Source organism: Molossus molossus, unplaced genomic scaffold, assembly GCF_014108415.1.
Source record: "Molossus molossus isolate mMolMol1 unplaced genomic scaffold, mMolMol1.p scaffold_m16_p_7, whole genome shotgun sequence".
NCBI classification, from domain to species: Eukaryota; Metazoa; Chordata; class Mammalia; order Chiroptera; family Molossidae; genus Molossus; species Molossus molossus.
The window spans coordinates 9,572,756-9,595,511 of NW_023425401.1; the positions used below are offsets into that span (position 1 = coordinate 9,572,756).

At 41.4% G+C, this 22,756-nt stretch overlaps 1 protein-coding gene across 12 annotated transcripts in view; it reads right to left on the reverse strand.

The window, feature by feature from the left end:
• The window catches only part of AVL9 (AVL9 cell migration associated), a 39,725-nt gene extending 17,579 nt beyond the window's left edge, over positions 1-22,146 (reverse strand). For 6 of the 12 annotated variants that reach the window (XR_004957340.1, XR_004957342.1, XR_004957341.1 and 3 more), the window contains exons 1-10: positions 21,902-21,996; positions 15,573-15,693; positions 14,474-14,559; positions 12,311-12,382; positions 9,547-9,636; positions 8,814-8,880; positions 6,886-6,926; positions 6,079-6,117; positions 4,398-4,467; positions 3,553-4,088 (exon numbers count right to left, since the gene is read on the reverse strand). Coding sequence is in view for 9 of the 12 variants with exons in the window: in XM_036246710.1 (XP_036102603.1) it covers positions 3,553-4,088; positions 4,398-4,467; positions 6,079-6,117; positions 6,886-6,926; positions 8,814-8,880; positions 9,547-9,636; positions 12,311-12,382; positions 14,474-14,559; positions 15,573-15,693; positions 21,902-21,994 (1,215 nt within the window). In the remaining 3 variants the exon portion in view is untranslated. Of the gene's footprint in view, positions 1-3,552; positions 4,089-4,397; positions 4,468-6,078; positions 6,118-6,885; positions 6,927-8,813; positions 8,881-9,546; positions 9,637-12,310; positions 12,383-13,301; positions 13,383-14,473; positions 14,560-15,572; positions 15,694-18,681; positions 18,722-19,986; positions 20,071-20,917; positions 21,161-21,901 lie in introns of those variants that run through there. The other 6 variants (XM_036246708.1, XM_036246706.1, XM_036246713.1 and 3 more) reach the window with 6 other exon arrangements.
• Between the last annotated feature and the right edge of the window lie 610 nt (positions 22,147-22,756).

A 22,756-nucleotide genomic window follows, 5' to 3' on the forward strand; every position in this document is an offset into this window, starting at 1 on the left:
AAATTAATTCCAGGTAGGTAAAAGCCAAAGCATGAAAGTCAAAACTATAAAGATAATTTAGGAGATTGTTTTTATGATCTTGAGGTAGGGGACTATTTCTTAAATAAGACCCGAAAGCACTAACCATAAAATAAACAACTGATAAACAGAGAAGGTGCCTAGAATACATGATGTGCCACAAATCAGTGATGACAGTCCAGTGATCAGGGAGACAGTCCAGGGCTTTGAACAAATACTATACAGAGGGAAGTCCAGTGTAGCCAGAATAGGAGAAGACGCTACTTCAGCGTGACCACTGAAAAAAACACAGACTAGGAGCTAACGAGCCCATCAGATTGGCGAAACACGGGCAGTGCCAGGTGCTGGTGAGAATGGGGAGCCCGGGGAACTCTGACACAGGGCTGTGGGAATGGAAATTGTCACAGCCACTGTAGAAACCCTGAAAGCTGCCTCCAGGCCACCTCCTCTCCCTCGGCACCCACATCTTCCTCACACTTCCTAAAGCAGCTGTCGGGGACGGCTCGAGCACATTTCAGAACCGGCTCTCTGCATTTATACAGTAAGCCCAATCTCTAAGACCCGCCAAAGGCATCATCCTCAGGCGATCTCAAGTGCCAGGGAGCCGCAGGGACGGACAAAACTGTTTCATTATGTAGAAATTTCTTTCCCTATACTCATGTGCTGAGCCAGGAGGCCAGTCAGCTTCTTCTTTTCAAAGCTCACCATCCTACTTCAGCGATACTCCCCAGGCGGCCAAGCTGCTCTCCGGCTATTTTTGAAATTACTTTTCAAGATGTTTCACTAACCTAATTGTTTGGTACAAGATTATAAGATCTTCAAGAGAAAAAGAGCCTGAAAACAAGTCACTTTTTTTTTTATCCTCACCCGAGGACATTTTTTGTTCAGACAGAGTGGGAGGGAGAGAGAGAGAGAGAGAAATATCGATGTGAAAGGGACACATCGAGTGGCTCCCACCCGCACGACCAACCAGGGCGGGGACAAATTGCAACTGAGGTACGTGTCCTTAGCGGGAACCAAACCCAGGTCTCTCTGGACCACAGGCCGACGCTCTAACCGCTGAGCCAAACCGGCCAGGGCAAGACAAGTCATTTTTAAGAACATTTCAGCCCTGGCCTGTTTTGTTTAGTGGTACCTGAGGACAGAAGGGTTGCAGGTTTGATTCCCGAGGTCAAGGGCATGTACCTGGGTTGCAGGTTCGATCTCCAGCCCTGGTTGGGATCATGTGGGAGGCAACCAATCAATGTCTCTCTCTCGCTCTCTAAAAATCAGTGGAAAAGTATCCTCAGATGAGGATTAATAAAAAACAAAAAATAGCCCAGCCGGTGTGGCTCAGTGGTTGAGCGTCAACCCATGCACCAAGAGGCTGCCGGTTCAATTCCTGGTCAGAGCACATGCCCAGGTTGTGAGCCTGGTCCCCAGGCAGGTATACAGGACATGGCCAATTGATGTTCTCTCTCATCGATGTTTCCATCTTCCTCTCTATCTAAAATCAATAAAGAAAAAATAAAGAAAAAAGAAAAAATAAAACAAAAAAAGAGTATTTCATTTTCCAAACTATTCCAAACTTACCATTAAAGAATCAGCATTTGTATTTAAAAATGTGACTCCAGAGCAAATTAGATTTTAATCAGTACATAATAAAACATAAAACCAAAATGAAGACAGTTTTCTTCACCATAATGATGGAGGCAAGTGGTACAATGCATACAAATAGAACATTCCGGAACCGCGGTTCACTGAGTGCACACAATGCATGTTTACGATGCTCTGTTCCACCCAGCAACCTCACAGACAGAAACAAAGTCCCTCCCCTGTTAATCTCCCTCTTGATATCCCCACGGTGACTACAGTGAGAGCTGGGCAGGTGGAGCAAGGGCTCCGCAGAGGACAGGCAGTCGGGACTCCCACACGTGCGCTCAGAAAACCCACATCCGTGGCTGCTGACTATTCCCAGTCACTGAGAGCGCGGAGTTTTCCCCCCAGGTTCCTAAATCCTACTTGTAAGAAACTGCATCAGTTTAATTATGAAACCAATCAAGATAATTTCAGGGTCCTCCACCAGGCCACAGAATGAACAAAGACGGCATTCTCTGTTAACTATTCGGCAATACTGACTCGGGACAAGTACCTATTTGTAAGGCTGGATAAACACAGGAAAGATTTATGGTAGAGTATGATAGAGGAAGAAATACAAGTCCAAGTCTACAGTATCCGTCCTTCCTCCCTCTAGTTACTGAAAAGATGTATCTGTCCTTTCGTGGTAGACGACAAGATCATGGATGAAAGGATTTAGAACCTAGGAGGGTGCCTGATGCAAAGGAAGGCAATAAATACTTGTTGGCTAAGAAATTAAATGAATTACTTTTTTTCTGCTCCAGTTTGAAAAATAATTCAAGAATGGCAATAAAATAGTTCTTTCTGTACAAAACAAAACAAAACAAACAACAAAAAAATCCAAATGGAGATTCCAGGATCTTAATGTATTATTGACGTTAAGAAATGATATCCTGGAACATTAGATCTTGAATCAAAGATCGAATCGGACGTACTATGTTGTGTTTATTTTTTTTATCTTCACCCGAGGACATTTTTGCATTTATCTTCAGATGGAGCAGGAGGGAGAGAAGAGGAGAGAGAGAGAAACATTGACGTGAGAGAGACACATCAACTGGCTGCCTCCCACACGATCCCAACCAGGGCTGGGGACAAACTGCAACCGAGGTACGTGCCCTTAGCGGGCACCGAACCTGGGACTATCTGGTCCACAGGCTGATGCTCTAAACGCTGAGCCAAACCGGCCAGGGCTAGTTATTTAAAAATTATAAAAATAAATTTTAGCCCTGGCCGGTTTGGCTCAGCAGTTAGAGCATCAGCCTGCGGTCCCGAGAGACCCAGGTTCGGTGCCCGCTAAGGGCGCGTACCTCGGTTGCAGTTTGTCCCCGGCCCTGGTCGGTTGTGCGGGTGGCAGCCACTCGATGTGTCCCTTTCACATCGATGTTTCTCTCACTTCTTCTCTCTCCCTCCCACTCTACCTGAACAAAAAATGTCCTCGGGTGAGAATAAAAAAAATAAAAAAAAATAAAAAAATAAGTTTTAAAAATTACAAATACATTTTGAATGGTTTTTCATAAAAAAAAATTAAAAAATAGTTTTACGGGCAAATAACCAAAATACCGTATTATATCTATGAGGTATACTAATGTTTATGTTAGCCATCTATGCAGTTTTTCCTTATAAAATTATAGCTTTTGGAATTGTAATATTTGATATATATTAAGTGTAATCAAGACTGTTCAGAATTTCATCTTTTTTGCGAAGATAAACCTGAATGATTAAAAGCAGACCCAATTCAGTGACGGCTGACTCCATGTAAGTTTCCAAATTCTTTCTAATCAAAACCACCTGAATTAATTCCCTATAGTCTTACACTACACATTTGGTATGTATTTCACTTTTCAAGGAAAATTTGCAGATCTGAAAATGTGTGCAACACTAACAGCTGTCAGATTCTTTAAGGACAATACATTTTACCTTTGTGAAGATGGCCAGGGGCATGCCATACTGGTCCTCTTCCAGACCGGAAATGAGCCCTGGGATCAGGACCACCTGGCCCACGTTAGCTTGAGGTTGCACAGTAATTGGAGGACTGTCCGAGGGCACTGACTCCTTTGGAAAAGAGTTTGTCTGTTCTGACCCCACCTGCTCCCTTTCTTTCGAGGTGGGGTCCTCTAAGACACCAGGATCCAAGGTCTCCCAGTCACTTTCTGAAGACTCTGGAGATGGACGAGAAGGAGGTTTCAAATAGGGGTTGGTGTCACCGAGTTCCTGTCTTTTGCTGCTGTCTTCTGCTGGGAACAAAGGTTCTTCAGTCTTGATGGCAGCATCTCCTCCATGGTTTCCTGCCATGATTTTCTTGACAGTTTCCAAGTTGGTATGTGAAATGTTAGGAGCAGACACAGAAACAAAATTATCTGCAGGAGGGTTATTTTCCTGAAGCCCAGCCTCTTCAGACATACTTTTTCGGGGTCTGTACTGAGAACAGTCACTGAGACCATGTTCGATCATGCCTAAAACAAAAGATAGTAGACGACAGCTTGGTTTATAATGAAGTGGAAGAAAACAGGAGTTGTATATTCTGTTCTAAATAGCAGAACTCTCCTATTAAAGTGTTAATAAGCTATGCTTGCATACATTCCCATGAAACATAATGAAAAGCTCAAAGACAAAATGAAAAACAAAAAACCTATCACCAAAACAAAAATGTCATATTAAAATAGAAATGTTAACCCTAATAAGTTTATCCTTGAACACTTTTATCATGGAAATTCCCAGCATAAGTTAAAAAAAAGAAAGAGTAGATACTGCTACCCTCTTACCTGGAAAAAGGGATAACACGGTCATCAGGGCACCCACCAACTTACTCACGGGGGAAACATAGAAGAGGACCTGAATGGAGTCAATGAAAATCAAATTAGAAAATCCGAGTCCACAATGATACTTAAAAAAAAAAACAAGAAAAAGAGGGGAAGAGGGAAAAACTCTTCTTTACAGAAGAATAACAGATAAGCATAGAATTAATGAAAGAATTAGAAAATCACCAAGTATCCATCATAATTCAGGTAAAAATTACCAGTGGATGCTAAAACTATTATGATGGGTTGCTGGGCAAGTGGATAGTCACACAGATGCGAATGTGTCACCCCACAGATAACCTGTTAATTACAAGGGAAAACCAAGTACCTCAATATGAATAACTCTGGCAACCACCATCTTAATCAAACAATTAAACTTCACATTATCGCCCTGGCCGGTTTGGCTCAGCGGTTAGAGTATCGGCCTGCGGTCCCGAGAGACCCGAGTTCGGTTCCCGCCAAGGGCGCGTACCTCGGTTGCAGTTTGTCCCGGCCCTGGTTGGTCATGCGGGTGGCAGCCGCTCGATGTGTCCCTTTCACGTCGATGTTTCTCTCTCTCTCTCTCTGTTCCTCTCTCTCCCTCCCACTCTACCTGAACAAAAAATGGAAAAATGTCCTCGGGAGAGGATAAAAAAAAACAAACAAAAACACTTCACATCACCAATAACAGTAGTTATAGGCCTCTTGATGTGGACACACCACCACCTTCGTCCCCATATTTTAAAAATTATAAGACATTATTATGACATAGGGAAATTTAAAAATGGACTTTGATATCAGGTGTCATTTACTGTATTCTTGTTAAGTTTCTTGAATGTGAAAATGGTATTTTGGTTATGTAGGCATATGCCCTTATTCTGAAGAAATATATCCTCAAGTATTCGTATTCAGGGATACCATGATGTCTACAAATTACTTTAAAATTATTTTGATTCGGGGGGTGGGAATGAACATATATAAAGCAGTATCATGCATGGTTAGTATAAAAAAACAGAAAATAACAAATATTGATGAAGATGTGGAGAAATCAGAACCCTTGTGCTCTGTTGATAAGAATGTAAAATGGTGTAGCTGTTATGGAAACCAGTATAGTAGTTTTTCAAAAATAAAACCGAACCACCGCACTGGCTGGTTTGGCTTGGTGGTTAGAGCGTTGGTTTGTATACCAAAGGGTCTCTAGTTCAATTCCTGGTCAAGGGCATGTACCTGGGTTGCAGGTTCGATCCCCAGCCCAGGTCGGGGTCATGCAGGAGACAACTAGTCTCCTCTCTGTCTCTCTCTCCCTCCCTCCCTTCAGTTTATCTAAAAAGAAAAAAAAAAATCAATGGAAAAATATCCTTGGGTGAGGATTAACAAAACAAAAAAACAAAACAAAACAACAAAAAAAGAAACTATCATATGATCCAGCAATACCCCTTCTGGACATATACCCCAAAGAACTGAAACAGAACTGAACATGGGCAAACAGCCCCCAGAAAAGACGGCATGAGTTATACTTCTAGGATAATGCACAAGGGTATGCACTTCAGCTCACCACAATGTGACACACAAAATAGTTAATTTACACTTTGTCATTAGTTTTAATTTTATATAGTATTTAAGAAATGTCAATAAATGTTAAATATTCCATCCCCTCAAATCTCACCTTTTTTTCAAGAAGAATTAATTTAAACAGAATTAAGACCTGAACAAAAAAGAAATACTACATTAAAATAAGAAACGTAAGCCTATTATTTATTTGCCTTTTCCCCTCCTCAAACATATCATATACCATTTAATCAATAATATTAAAAAGGTACAGTGTTTTAAAAATTACTTTGGAAATTATGAACTTATACTAAGAAATTAAGTATTATCTGTGTCCTCTAAAATATGAGAGAACCACTTAAATCTCTAACAAATTGTGCTTTTTGGAAGGAGCTGTGTAATTTTTGCTTGAAATACTGCAAGCTCATTGAAGGGCAGGAACTAGTTATTTATTTCTGAATATGTCCCAGAGCATTCACGTTGCAGATACTCCGTAAATTCTTGTTAAATGAATGAGCAATGTTTTCAAGTCCTATTCAACACAAGCTTTAGTACTGAAAATCAGAGGAAATAAGAATAAATATTTTACTGGAAAATGTTTCATTCTTAAGGAAACATATAAAATATTTTGCAAAGTTAAAACACATATTCCCACTCTAATTTCATGATACCTGAAATTTAAAAGACAATAGAAAACAGTATTCTATCCTGCATTAAAATAAAGACGGTATTTGTATGTGTTTAGAAATTTCTCTCATACAAGTATTACCAGTACTTTCAGCTCTGCGCCATTATGAGAGATGACTTAGAAGAACTAAAACATGGTTATGCCACAACTGCGTGTGACCATGCAGCACATGGAATTTGCCCAGTTAGATGAACACAAGTTTAGTGCACCAGAAGTTAAATATAATATTATACATACCTTGTGTCGAAAATGAAGTACAAGGTCTCGAGGAGACAGACCTACAATGATAACAAAAAAGCTAATCTGTAACAACAACCTACTGTTTTTGTCAAAAACTATTTTTGCCCTCAAAGAAAAGGCAGGTAAACAAAAAGAGTGTGTGGGGGGGCAGTGGGGGAAAAAGAGGGGACATCTGTAATACTTCAACAATAAAGATTAAAAAAGTAGGAATACGTAAATATTAAAATATTATGTAGTATTTGATTGCATATACATGTACTCAGAATTTATTAAATCATCATTAAATCATTAATAGTTAAACACAGCATGCATTAAGGAAAATGTAGAACTTTCTGTGATGGACATATCCCAAATCTCGGTTGTCCAATCTGGTGGTCATTGAGCCCTTGAAATGTGGCAAGTGCCACTGACAAACTGACTTTTTAACTTTATTTAATTTTTTTATCCTTACCCGAGGACACTCTTCCATTTTTTGTTCAGATAGAGCGGGAGGGAGAGAGAGAGACAGACATCGACATGAAGGGACACATCTAGTGGCTGCTACCTGCACGACCAACCAGGGCCGGGGACAAACTGCAACCAAGGTACGTGCCCTTAGCAGGAACTGAACCCAGGTCTCTCTGGACCACAGGCTGATGCTCTAACCACAGAGCAAAACTGACCAGGGCTTGACACAAACTTAGAAGTGATGAAGTATGTACTATGGTGGCAGTCAATCATTTAAACAGCGTGTTTGGTCACTATCCTCCATAGGCTATTATTTCTGAATCAGAGTCTTCTCTGATCATTTGCCAGAAGACAAGAGAAAATAATTTAGAGAAAAACATGTTCTCAGAATAGGAGTTTTGTAACAAGCTTTTGTAACACACAGTATTGCAAAAGTGGACTACCTCTTTGGCTACTTCATGCTGAAACAGGAATTGGGTATAAATCACTGTGTGATTAAAACTTTTGTTTTGCCTGGCTGATGTGGCTCAGTGGCTGAGTGTTGACCCATGCACCGAGAGGTTGCCAGTTCGATTCCTGGTCAGGGCACATGCTCAGGTTGTGCTCAGGGCACATCCCCAGTGGGGGGCATGCAGGAGGCGGCCCATCGATGTTCAATCTCATTGATGTTTCTGTCTCTCTCTCCCTCTCCTTTCCTCTCTCTCTAAAATCAACAAAGAAAAAAAAAATTAAAAAAAAAAACACACAAAAAAAACTTTTGTTTTAATCATGAAAATACTGAGTACCTACTGAATACTTTGGACACCAATGAATATTCTGGGTGGTCAAATAGTGTAAATTAAACAAAACTCCCAACTTGAAAACTCTTCAAGTAGAAAAGCGCTAAGCAGATCTCTCTTTTGTCCTCCCTCTCTGTTAACACCAGGGAACTGACCATAAATGTAAGGAGAAGAAAAAAACTTCCATTACTATTCTGAAAAGCAGACATGTCCCTTATACTAGAATACTTACGGATATTGGTACTAATACGTTATACAAATGAACAAAATAAACTAACAAAAAAAATATAAACAGAGGCATGGATGCATGGACCAGACTGAGAGCTGTCGGAGGGGAAGAGTGGGAGGGAGACTGGTGTGAGAAGGGGAAGGGATTAGCTAAAGAACATATATGCACACCCATGGACACAGACCACAGAGTGGTGATGGACAGAGGGAGGGGTAGGTGGGTGCTGGGCGGAGATGCGCAAAGTGGGGGAAATGGGGACATCTGTAATAGTGTCGACAATAAAGTAAAAAAAAAGTATGTTATAACCTTTGTCAATATAGATACTGGCTAGGAAGATATTTAAGGAAGCAGCAGCATCAAACTGGAAGAAGTGAAATCCCATACAGAAACGTGATTCTGATCAACTAACTCGATGTGCCAAACGGAAAGAAGTAAGGGCATTTCTTCCGACTTGTAAAAAAGCTACTTACCAAGATGTACTTGGGATCCTTCCAATGATGTTCCTCCCAAGGAGCTATTCATATGTTCGTAGAGTTCCTATAAAATACAGGTTCAATATAGACATTTCAGTATCACTTTGGACACTGAATTAGAAATATGAGGATCAGGGAAAAGTTGGTTCTTTAACTGAGGCAGTTTGTTTTGTCAGGCTCCAAATGTAGAAACAGCTAAGGTCTCTGGGAAAACCTCCCAGTTCCCAGCACTCCTGTCTCTTCCTCTGCGTTTTAGAGCTCGAGTCATTCGCGTGGCGGACTCCTGGATAAATTCCCTCTCCTCCTTGCTAAATACCGAACTGCCCTACTCTCGGTGGAATCCAGGAGGGACCCATGTTCTACCCCCACGGCAGCCTTGGGAAAGCATGTTATCCCTTTCAGTGAAAGTCATGCAGTTTTCCTGTGGGGTCAGGAACCAGAAGTGAATCAATGACATAAGCAGATGAGAAGAAACAATTCCATAGCAAAATTACCCTTTAGTAACAGAAACATTTATGTTAGTTATAGTCATTTGCATTATTTCCTAATAAAAGACAGTTTGGTTCAATGTCATAAGTATGAACTGTACATTTTCGGCAGATCCCTGCCCCTTCAATGTGACTTTCAAAGAAGAATGTCTTTCTTGAGGTAATAAGTGATTATCTTTCACAATATTACTGACAAGATTTACTTGATTCATAAATCTGTCTATCGAGGGGTATCAAGTTACCTTTAGAATGGAAATTTGGGAAAAATCCTTCTCTTCAAAATATGCATGCGTAATGAGCTGAAGTTTTGCTTGAAGTAAGCCATAGAGAGGCTTAAGGAAAAAACAAAGAAAATTGCCATCAGTTTGATAATAGTAAAAAAACAAACACCCCACAGCCTTTTCACTTGAAGAGAATACAAAGAAAAAAGTCAGTAACTCTCCACGTCAGCACCCTGCGATTCACAGCTGAGAGTGGTAGGTGCTGTGCCAGCCCCTCGGCTGCAGTGAGAAGTGCCCACCCCTCGGAGTGCAGTGGGCGAGCACGGGCACCAACCGCCTGGGCAGCCCCCAATACCCAGCTGCATGACCGGGCACGTCCTCTCTGCACACCTGCTTGCTCACGCAGACACGGGCACATGAAAGACAACATCTCACGGAGTTGTTTCAGAATTAAACCGCCGGGGGAAAACGCTCAGTCAGTATCGGGCACCCAGAAAGCACTGACATGCTGGCTATTATCATCATAATGCCAACCACAGTCCAATTCTGCTCACCGTTCTCTGGCTTGCAGAGACATTTAAGCATCCTTATAGCAGCCAGTTCTTAAAACTAGCTGAATATTCACAATTAAATTTAAGTTTATTTACCTTTTCTGTCCTCTATGGAGGCTTACAACTTGTCTGTGTCCTCTATCATAACATTCTTTTATATACTTGAACAAAGTTATTCTTTCGTTTGTAATTTTCCTATTTAAGACGCCCTCCCTCCTTTTTTTTTTTTACCATCTCTATTCTTTTACTTTTAGTGTTCTTTTCTGGATGTTTTCTGATTTCTATGTCATTTTCAGGATGCACAGGCCAATGCTGTGTGTATATTCTAGTTAAGACAGGTAATACTGGAATACCCCCCCAGTACTTTGTTACTATATCACTATTACCATCTGAGCATAAAATCAGTAGATTTTAGTATATAGACTACAACGCACTATGAACCACCAACCCCCTTTGTGTGAGCTAGCTTCCCCAACCCCTAGGCCTGTTTAGAGACAGATAAGGCTGGATTTTCACCCCAATCTTACCACTTAGGAGTTATATGTCTAGAGAGACATGGTTTTCTCTGAAGTATATCTTTATTTGTAAAATGAGAACAGTAAATACTTATATCTCACAGTTGTTATGAGGATTGAAATAACAACTATATCTAAAAAGTGCCTACAAAAGTGGTATACAATTAATACCTGACATGTAGGCACTTGATAAATGCCATTTACTGTCATTATAATTGTTCTTTGAGATATAAGCTTTTCAAATGTTGCATTTACTTTAATACCTACTACTTCTATGCTCATCTGGCCCAATATAAAAAAGTAATTCACTGATGTAAATTTGTCAGGCTGCCCTTCCAGAAACTGTATACGGATCAGATTAGCCATCTACCAATTTGCTGATATTGGGATCTTTTATAACCATTCCTTTTCTAGGAGACTATTCTTGCCCTATACTTAAAATTACTGTCTTGGAAGAAATACCCTGATCCTCAAAATCTCATTATTAAGGCCCAGGGTATTAAATTATTATTATTCAAAGATTTTCTTTGTTTTGTTTTTAAACTTAGTAATAAAAGCCGAAACAAATTCTCTCTTGCGAAACTCAACTTGTATCAAGCAAACTACATTTCAATTGTCTGTGGATATAAGAAATTGGACTATTGCAGAATAATTTAAAAAACTACACACATTTGGTGACTAGTCTAATAAAATATTCTCAACTTCTGGTTTAGGTTAACTGCAGAAACATTTGTATTCAGTAATCATATAGATGTAAGGTAATTAACATGACAGAGATCCGGATTTTCCCTCACAAAGGGGATTTGGGTACTATATACTACATATGTAGGATTAGGTATTCGGCATTATTGGTAAAGGTGTTATTAGTAATAAAAGTGGAACATCACAAATGATTTAACAAAGAGAGCTATGAAAAATAAGAAATGTTATATATTCCTTAAAAAATAAGGTTAAAATGATGATATACTTGCATGTGATCAACTTGTACACAGAAGAAAGAGTTTAAAGTATTGCTATAGGCCGGCCTATGTGGCTCTGTGGATTGAACACTGTCCCATGGACTGAGAGGTCCCAGTTTGATTCCCAGTCAGGGCACATACTGGGGTTGCAGGATCAATAGCCAGTGGGGGGCGTGCAGGAGGCAGCCAATCGATGTATCTCTCTCACATCAAGGTTTCTACCTCTCTAAAAAAAAATCAATAAAAACATACAAAAAATAATTAAAATAAAAGTACTGCTATAGTGCAACTGATCATGTTGCTTCCCTTCCTCTAACATTTGCCGTTTTTAAAGAGCAGGTAAGGCTATAACGCCTCCATCGTAAGAGTCATGCACTTCCTCACAGTCACCAATAGTCTGAATATAATTATAGTATTTCGAATTTTAGTAAAATATTATTTATCCAAAGTCTTGAGAATAAAACCAAAATGGAAAAATGAAATGTACCAACTACCTCACTTTGGTCAAGTGTCACCCTCCTTCCCCACAAGCTATGTATCTCTTAGAGCTCCTTCTCCGATCTTGTTTTGGGTGGAGAGCAAATAAGTGTGCAACTGCAGAAAGGCAGGGAGAGGGGAGCTGCGGGAGCATAAACATCGAATTTTAATATATTACTGTTTTCCTAAATCTCTCCTTATTCTAATAATGCCTGATCCTCAAGTAAAAATCTGTCATTAGCGTTGAACAAACACGTTAACAGGGAGTGCTCGGGTCTCTTACCAGCTTGCTTAGAACACAGACGCTTTTCTGCACAGTCTCTCTGGTGACGTCGGCGTGCCGGACTTTCAGTGCCTATTACAAACAGTCACTATTAGAAATGTTTCTCAGAAATACTTAAGATTCATTATCTTTCAACATAAAAATGGCAATTAGATGAAAAACATTTCCTGCATTTGGTTAATTAAATTCTAAAAGTATTTACTGAGACTCTCAGAAAATATTAATTGAATGAGTAAGTATCAGTTGGCCAGGGCACTGTGTGCTGGAATCTGGGAACAGAACGTGAAAGACAATCTTATTCCCAAGGCACTTGCAGTCTGATCAGAATACTTTGTGTAAGCTGCCACACTCGATGCACAGCAACCATCCCTGGTTCTGCTTGTAAAATGAGCCGCCCTTTCAGGGCCCATTGTTTTGGTGAGAGGAGACGGTTTAAGAGCAGACAGAATAGCTTGTTCCTCCAGAGATGGAGAACCGTCAGTAGTGTTGTTAGGTGGTCGTTCTAGGCTACCTGGGGTCTATTCTGGCAGACTAGTATTATAGCCCAGCCCCGAGCCTTAGCACCTGCCTCCAGGATTCCGAGGATGACCATGTGAGATTTGCACCGTTCTCTGCTAGTGGAAAATAAGCCTTGATTAGATCAATCTCAGATGAGGCTGAGGGAGGTAAGAATACACTTCCCTTTCCAGTGTTCTGCCTGACATCTCCTTGGATCTGTCCTGAGGATCAAGAGGTCTCAGTGACTTCAACTGACTGATGACTGACCAGTTGTTAAATTAAGTCAAGTAGAGCCTTTCTTGCATCTGTTTTCTACCTCTCTACCTTGTTCAGAAGGAGTTCAAGTCCTTCTCCTAGGCTCTGGGTCCCTCTGATATCTGGTTTATATGTCATGTTATCAGATGAGGCTAGAAAAACTTGGAGAAAGGGCAACTCCAGTATACTCTGGGGTGGGTCAGACCTGGGGGTGAGGGAGACAGGCGGTATGAAATACCATTTAAAGGTCATGCAGAGCATGAGAACTGCTGTGCATGCCAACAGCTTTGCAGAATTCATTTTCCTAGTGCTTGAGTGCCTGTAGGGGATAAGAGGCAGTAAAAAAACCTGATTGCCAAGAAAGGACAGCTCTATCCATGTCATATAAAAGCATGTAAGGGTAACAGCATATGAACAAATCAAATGCACAAAGCTACCATACAGAGTACCCTCACCGCAAAAAACAAGAACAACCCAAACAAAGCAAAAACAACAAAAAACCCAAACCAGTGATGCTCAGAAGCAAACCATAAAAGGGGAAGCCACCCACCGTGGCTTATTTGAATTTATTAATTAGAGCTAGTACTGTAAGTCGGGCATTAAGCTGGCAGGTAGATTAAGAATGATCAAAGTCTTAGTTGTAGGTAATTAAGATAGCTTGCAAGTGGTTTGCACCTACTGTAAGTACTTTCCATTACTTCTAAAATGCTGCTTTAAAAAAACAAAAAGACAGCCCTAGCTGGTTTTGCTCAGTGGTTAGAGCATCAGCCCGTAGACCAAAGTTGCGGGTTCAATTCTGGTCAAGGGCACGTACCTCAGTTGTGTTTTGGTCTCTGGCCCTGGTCAGGGTCGTGCAGGAGGCAACCAGTCGCTGTGTCTCTCTCTCACATCAATGTTTCTCTATCTTCGTCTCCCTCCCTCCCTCCCTTCCTCCCTCCCTCCCTCCCTCTCTATCTGAAGATAAATGAAAAAAAATATCCCGGGGTGAGAATTAAAAACAAAAACAAAACAACAACAACAAAAAAACAAAAAGACACCTATTACCACTCCATGTTTCTAACTTATATACCAAACACTAGAAATAGAAAATTCAAGGACACCATGACATATAAATACGATCTTTTGAAGACAAATGACTAAGTTGGGTATCACTACCTGAAAACAATGTGCAAAATATTCATGGCGCAAATATAATTATAATCACCAATACCAACTTATAAAATCATGTATGTGAATAAATTGTTACTATTGGGCAAATAGCTACAAACTGTTTATAAAAATTTAAAACAATATGACAGGCACCATATTAAAAAAAAAGACTATGTATTTCTCCAAATTTTACATTTTAAGTGGCAATACTTAAGGAAGAATTTTCAAGTGCTTTTTTGTTGCTCATCTTAACTATCGTACCTTGGCTTCAATTTGTCGATAGCAAGAGATTCCATACACAGTGGCTCCACCTCCATTTCTGGGTGGTAAGTGAAAAAACACAGTATCTAAGAGATACACAGAAAAAGGTCAATACTAAAGTGAATTGCCCATATGAGTAAACGATGCCACTTGAAGTTATTATAATGTAGCCATTACAAACAAGACTACAACAAGGAACCCATGCCACACTTATTTCTAGCATCACAACCACTGGTTGTGAGAATCCCGCTCATGGTACACACTCATCGCAAGAGCACAGAAGACTGAATCTTAACAGGTTAAATCAAGACTATGATAATTTATCTCAGAAAACAATTTACCTATGGTTATTCTAGATGAAAACAAAATAGAGAATAGAAAAACCAAAGGCAATACATGAATCTTGAACAGATCCAAGCAATTCTTAGACGAATGGGGAAATTTGAACATAGACTGGGTATTAGGTGGTATTATGGAATTACTGACAAATCTTAGCTATGATAATGATACTGAAAGTTATGGAAATGACCTTATTGTTAGGAGAGGCGTGCTGAAGTAATCAGAGCTAAAGTGTCATGATATTTACACCGACTTTCAAATAGTACGGGCAAAACTGTGCACAAACCCAAATACAATGAACATTGGTGGAATATTTGCAACACTGTTCTTTCAACTTCTCTGTATATTTAGGTAATCCAACTTGAATACAAGTTCAACCTAGTATTTTGGTAGAGCCTCTAATTCCATGATAAAATGTAGTCCTTCATTGTCAGTCAAAGCCTTTAGTTTGCCTCTGAGAGGAGTCGGAAGTATAAATGCAGGAAGTGCTACTGGCGGTGACCATCCTAATGTGGCCTATCACTTACTTTGGCCTGGATGCTGGCAAGAGTGGCTAAGATTCACCAGTCGTCACCGACATAAGTCTGGTGCTCTCCTGGAGATCCTCTACTGCATGACCACTCATCTCCACACAAGCATTTACATATTTTATAGTCACAATGAACCAAAGGCCTTCCACTTGCAAAGTATTTAGAATCTAAGATGACTTGTCAAATTAAAAAATGACACTCATTATTTGATCCACTCTCTGTTTACATACCTTCCTGGTAGTTGTGTGCGCCATCTGGTAAGGCAAGGAAGGGCAAATATTTCCATTCTTCAGGTATAGTGGGACTGTCGTGTCCATCTCCTGGAATCAGGGGCGGGTAAGAGAACTCCACCTAAAATGGAAAGGAAGGTTGTCAGCCAAAAGGTTGCTGAGTAAAGGGAGAATTTTATCTTGAAAGGCAAAAATGCTTTTAAACTCTGAAAGACAGTGGTAAGGGTAAACCACGCTTGTTGATGTCATTTGACATTCCCAGGAATCCTATGGGATAGGAGGGGACAAAGAAAAAAGGAGTAAAAGGAAGAAAGATTTGTAAGCTTTTCCTCCTTTCTGATTTAACAGGTTGCTAAATTTTAATGTGCATTAGAGGGTAGTGATATAGACATTATAGAGACATACATTTGGGAGCTGTCATCAACTAGCCAGTAATTGACACCAGGGAGCCCTGGAGCCCTAAGGAAATCCAGCGCCCTATTGAACTGCGTGGAGGAGGTCCAACAAAGGAGCCTGAGAAGGGAGCCAAGATCTAGGTTTGCTTCCCATCAGTTGGTTCCTTTGTTCTCAATAGTTAAGAGCTTCAGGTTTATGGTTTTGATGGGAGGTTGGCGGGGCATAAGGGGGCATTAAGCAACATTTCAGGCTATTATTATTTTTCATTATTGATCAATGAAAGTTCAAAGAAGTCTGTCCAACACTGTGTCTTGTAGAAAGAACAAAGTTTTTAGTGTATGCCCCCAATTTCTGGCATTCTCAGGTTTATTAGCATTTTCTCTGAGCTCCTAATTCTTTTTGTTATTTCAATGAGACTTTTGGAGAGGAAGGCAAAAAAAATTTTAGTTGATTTTTTCAAAATGTTATAATTCAATACTTATTAATATGGAAAGATATTAATGGTATATTATTACATAAAAGGCAGTATGTTATTATGATTACATAATATACACTTATATAATATGATCACAGTATATGTTTTTGGAAAAAGCTATGTATATTCATAAAAAATAACTGGAGTGAGCTGCCCCTCCAGGGAGCATGCCAGCACCTTTCCCTTCCCCCTCTCCTTCCCCACAGGCATACAGCTCCTAAACTCTAAGGGACCCCACGAGACTTGCAACTAGGGGAGCAATGGGCAGCAGCAGCTCGTCCCAGACTAACCCCTGAACCTGTCCTCAAGGCCCCTTTTCTCTGACTCTCCAGTGAGTGATGGCAGCCCCACTCGGCTCACTTCTTGCCCATAAAGTCTCCAGGAGCCAAAGCAGCCCCGCCTAGTCTTTCTCCTGTTGCTTCTTCTACCCTAAGCCATTCTTGTTTCACTGTCCCCAGCTTTAATAAATGTACTCTCAAAATGAAAACAAAAAACTGGAAGGATATTCATCAAGTTGTTAAGAGCAGATTTCTCTAGGATTTTAAGTGCTAGTTTTCTTTTTCTTCTCTGTATTTTCTCACTTTTCTACTACAGTGAATACATATTACTTTTGATCATAAGAAATGTTATTTTTTAAAACTGCTAGAATGTGACTTAAAAATTGTTTGAAAATACCAATTATAATAACAAATTTCCTAGGAAGAAATCAAGTTTTTAACCTGATGGTATCTTAACCAAAATATATTAGACCAGTCTTTCTCAAAATTATTCAGTAGGTAAAGACTCCTCTCTCTTTATGTCTTCATCCCCCTCTGTAGTGCCCATCCCTAGTAGACCAGGGCCCTTCTGCAGTTCTCCCTCATCTAACTAAATCTGAGCTCCACAAAGGATCATAATACTACGAGAGGGTTACCCATCATGCATTCGCATTTAACTAGGTGAAGACTTGGTATCGCAGCCCTGCGAAGCCAGGCATGCTCACCATTTCGGCACATGAAAAGCATGGAGAACATCAGGAAAATACCTCCACCAAAATAGTCAAGTTCAAGAAATAAAATTGCTGTGGAGGGCCAGGAAATGCAATCTTGTTTCACAAGTTTCTCTGAGCAGCTAAAAAAAAATCTAGACATTATTCTTCCCTAACCTCTAGCTCTCCAAAGTTTGTTCTTTCTGTTCCAAAGTCCTACTTATTCCAACAAGAATCACAAACAATATCTCCTCAATGTTTCATCATTGTCACCACAGGAGTCTATCAACAGCAGGTGCCAAAACTCCATGCATCAGCCAGCCATCTGTCACCAAAACCTGAATGGCTCAGGGCTTGTCACTATCACTCTAACATAAACCAACTCCCACTCCCAATCTCCTCAACCCACCCCTGAATTTGCAACACAACATCCTGCTACCCAAGGAGATGTTCCCAGGATGGGACCACTCAGAACAATAGAAAATATACTGTCCCCTCCCTCATTCTACTTGCTTTACTTGTCGTTGGAAATAGTATAAACATGAGCTCTAGTTCTTCCATAGTTCTATTTTAAAAAAGTACAGTCTAGTAAAACCAGTTTATTCAAGAATTAATATTTCCAGCTATATATACAAAACCACAAACAGAACAAAATCAGAACAGTGGTCAAAAATCAAGTAATAATTCCAACTTTTTGGAATAATTTTGGAGAATAACTAGTTCCTATTAATTTGTGTGTTTAAAAAAAATTCCAAGTCCAGCTGGTGTGGCTCAGTGGTTGAGCATCGACCCATACACCAAAAGGTCGCTGATTCAATTCCCAGTCAGGGCACATGCCCAGGTTGTGGACCAAATCCCCAGTGATGGGCATGCAGGAGGGGCCAATCGATGTTCTCTCTCAATGATGTTTCTATCTCTCTCTCCCTTTCCCTTCCTCTCTCTCTAAAATCAATAAAGAAAAAAAAAATGTTAAAAAAATTTCCAATCTATGAAAGAACCAAGAAGTTTAATTGATATGTTTGCTTATATTATTTTGCCAACCCCCACTAATCTGACACATACGGTTTATATATTTAGTGCCACAGAGCAAATAAGGAACAAACAAAACTCTGGAATACACAATCTATAACAAGCAAACTACTACAAAGGAGGTGTTCATAAATTATCTCGTGTCAAAAAATCTAATGCAGGTGGGTTTTTAAGAAAGAAGGATCCTTTGTTAAATGCTGCATTTTTTTAATTTTAGGAAAAGAGTTGAAATGGATTAATACCTTAAAACTATTTTAGATGTCATGGTAGTACTTTCACTCACTGAAAAAAAAAAAGTTCTAAATGTCAAGTATATCCATCAACTGGAATTATCACCACTAGAAATTAACATGTTATCTACACAAGAATTCATTCCCACAAATTACCCCAATATATGTGAAAAAATGACCAAGTGGTAAAGTGATTAGATGTTCGTTTCAATTCAAATGAAGGAATTTTTCATTAAGATACATCTGAAGGCCTCAAAGGTGAAAAAAAAAGTAGGAAACAAGATGATGGAACATCTTCAACAAAGCTGCATTAGCAGGCGACTTTAATCTTGTGGTCCCTGGGAATCGACCTGACTTCTTTATCATGCAGTCCTTATAGAGCAGCTTTGTAACAGAGGTGTCCATGAACATTTAAATGTTTTTATTGATTTTTCAGAGAGGAAGAGAGAGAGAAATAGAAACATCGATGTGAGAAAGAAACACTGATGGGCTGCTTCCTGCATGCCCCCTACTACTGGGGTTCTAACCTGAAACAATGGCATGTGCCGACTGGGAATCGAACCAGAATCTCTCAGTCCACGGGACGATGCTCAATCCACTGAGCCACACCGACTGGGCTCTTTGAACATTTAGTACATTCTACATTGCCCTGCGCAAAGCTATCATGCTTGACCCTGCAGACTGCTGTAAGGCATTCCTTTAAGGCAAAAGTTTCACTTCAGTTCCCTTGGATCTAAAAATGACAAATGACAATCAAGTATGGGAATTTTCGCTATGAATAATCTCAGAGCATGGAAAGAACTGGTGATCAACACAACCCGCAGCATCTGGAATACTGGGAAGGCCAGTGGAACAGAGCACCCTCCCGCAACTGAAAATGATTTGAAGTCAGAGTCAAATTCAATGAGCCATGCACTCTCAGTCCTTCGCACCTGGAAGGAAAGTCTTAAAAATGGAGAATAAGGTAGTTGATTAATATATCCAGAGGGATGTATTCCACCCTCTGAAACACCTGATATACTGATTTTGACTCTGCACTGTCCAGTTTTAGCAAGAATCCTGTTTAATTTAGCCAGAAACCCCCTTTTACCCCTGATATAGTAAATTTCCTTTCACTGACCCCAACTCTTCTCCTTGGCTATAAATTTCCACTTTTTCTTGTTGTATTCAGAATTGAGCCCAGTTCTATACTGAGGTCTCTTCCCTCCTGCAATAGCTTTTCTGAATAAAATCTGGTTTTACTGCTTTAACTACTGTTTTTTTTTTTTTTTTCCTGATAGCACCAAATTAGTTGTAAGTATGCTTAAGTCACTTAACCTTTCTGGGTTTCAGTTTACTCATCTGTAAATTTAGAGAGATGGAGTAGATGATCTCTGGGGATCCACAACAGCTCTAAAATTCCTAGAAGAAATAAGATACCAAGAAATTAAGCAATTTGGACTTGCTGGAGGTCTGGGGGCTATGAGGCCAGGACGTCATCCAGGTCTCCCAACTCCCAGCATAGTGTTCATTTTACAAAAGTTACGAACCTCAGTGCTGAAACCAAAACCCAGACAAATTCAGAGAAATGCCAGGGTGCTACTTCAGCCCCAAGTGGCTCTTTCATCTTACAATCTGTTGCTGAGTTTTCTTTACTCTCTAAGCAGCAAGCAGCATTACATTTTGTTTTCTAAAATAAAATAAATTTTCCTCTCTGGAAATAAAAATTACATTACTTTTGCCAATAAAAGATATAAAACATAACAATTAATCTTGACTTTAGATGATAGCAAAAATTAAAAGATCTTATTCTGTCTCCCGATAGTTCCTTCTTTTTTGTCTTCAAATTAGTTTGGTTCAGAAGTGAGACCCCTACTCTTATTTGACCCTAAAAGACTCCCAAATGCCACCTGGCTCTGCAGAATGAACACATGCCGTGCCAGTGCGATTCTGTCTGACTCCTGGGTGGTTCTGAAGTGTGACCTCAGCAGATCATTTTACTTCCTCAAGCTTCAGTTACTTCATCCATCTCCAAAGGAAATTATAAAGTGACAATTAAGATGACAGATGTGAAGTTTTAAAGTATTAAAAATCGAATGATGATGAACACTTTGTTTGCATGCCATGATGCAAACTCAAATATCTATTCTCTTACCTCTAAATATAGGGCACAATTAAAAACCTTATAATCTACGGCTGCTTGGAATTTTTTAAATACCACACTGAATAATGCCACTTCCTCCTTGGTATCTTTCAATGCCATTTCTACCTGAGGGACACGGAACAGCAAGCAAGCAGTCTTTAAAACACAAACACAACCATCTTCTCATTTCCTTCATCACTTTTCTGTTATCCTCTATCGAACTTAAATTTTGCCAATAGAAGTCTTCTAAAATGTTACATTCCTGTGAAATACAAGAAAGGAAATGCTACATTACCTAGTGGTAGCAATCAGTATTTTTAATATTTTAAACATTTCAATTTCCTGTTCACCACACATTGTGACATCACTGCCTTCCAGTGTTTGTGCTCATTAAATAACCCGGTTTCTATTCTGTTTCCTTGCCTTCAATACATTGGCTGCAAATGTGCCATTGTTCCCTTCACCATTAAGTGAAAAAAGCTTACAAATGACTTTGTATTTGCACATTTCTTTGCAAGGTAAATACACTTTGTTTTATTGCAATTGAACTGGAGAGGTCAATCTCTCACTGAAAGGCAAGATCAGGACTAGATCAAATAGCAAAACCAAGGCCCAATGGGAAGGGGGGGCGGAGTCACTTCACCACCCTAAGGCGACCCGTTCTGGGGCTTCCAAGATAAACAAAGGAAGTGGATGTGCCACCTCTCCGCTAGTGCTTCAACCAACACGAGGCACAGGTGTGGCAGCCCACCGAGCTCGCTACCTTTAAAACGCAGTCCAAGTGCTGAATCTGTCCGAAGGCTCCCATCACAGGGGGGCGGCCAGAAGGCAGGGGAGACGGAGAAGGACGGGGGAAGAGAGCGGGGAGGGGCTGCGACTCCTTCCTCCCACCCCCCTGGGAACCTGAACTCCTGCGGACCCCAACACACCAACACGCAGCTCCTCCGCTGCGAAACGCAATGTTCAGGGCAGGTGGGGCGCGCGGGAGGCGCGGGCGGGAGGGGACGAGCGCAGAGGCGAAGGACCGAGGGCGCTGCAGGGAGCACCGAGCGGCGGGGGGTGGGCGTCGCCGGCGAGAGGACGGCGGGGGCGGGGCGGCCCCTTGCTCACCTGGCAGCCCTTCTTGTGATGAAAGCCGACCACCACGATGTGCAGCACGGGCCCCCGCGGGGCGCCATCGCAGCCCCGCCCGGCCTTCTCCATGGGCAGCCGCCGCGGGCCCGCACGACCACGACTTCAACCGCCAACGGCGGCGGGCCAGGTGACTCGGCGGTCCCCAGGAGGACGGCGACCGGCGGACTCCAGGTGTCAGCCGGGGCGCCGCATGAGGGCCGCGCAGGGGGCCTGGAGGAGGCCGAGGCTCCTGCAGCTCCGCCCCGCCCCCGGGCCGCCGCCGCGCTGCGATCACCCGCCTCGGCTGCTTCCGGGCTGTCACCTGACGCGGCCGCCGCCGGCCGGCCGGGGCGGGGCCTGAGGGCGGGGCGGGGCCCTAGGGCGGGGCGGGGCGGGGCCCGAAGGGACGGGCGCCGGGAGGGGTCGGAGTGCGCGCGGCGGCCGGGCGGGGACTCCCGCACACCTGGCCCCGCCCTCTGTCCACTGGCGTCCTCTCCCTGCTCCGTGTCGTCCTCCTCAAATTCGCCGCCGCCCCTGCTCTGTCCTCAGCCTTACGTCCTTTTAAACATCTTTTCTGTTCATTCCGAGTGCGCAGTCCCTTCCCTTCCTTTCTCTGCACTCTCTGGCTTAGGGTCTCTTCGCCCTTTACTCTTTTCTTTCTTTTTTTGTTTTAATTTCATTTTTGTTACAGATGTTTCTCCTTTTTTTCCCCATTGACACCCTCCTCCCCACCCCACCGCCCCCGGCTTTGTTGTCCGTGTCCATCTTATGCGTATATGCGTATTCTGTGTTTATCTCTTCCCGCCCCCCCCTTCGGAGGGCTGTCTGTCTGTACCCCACTTCCACATCTCT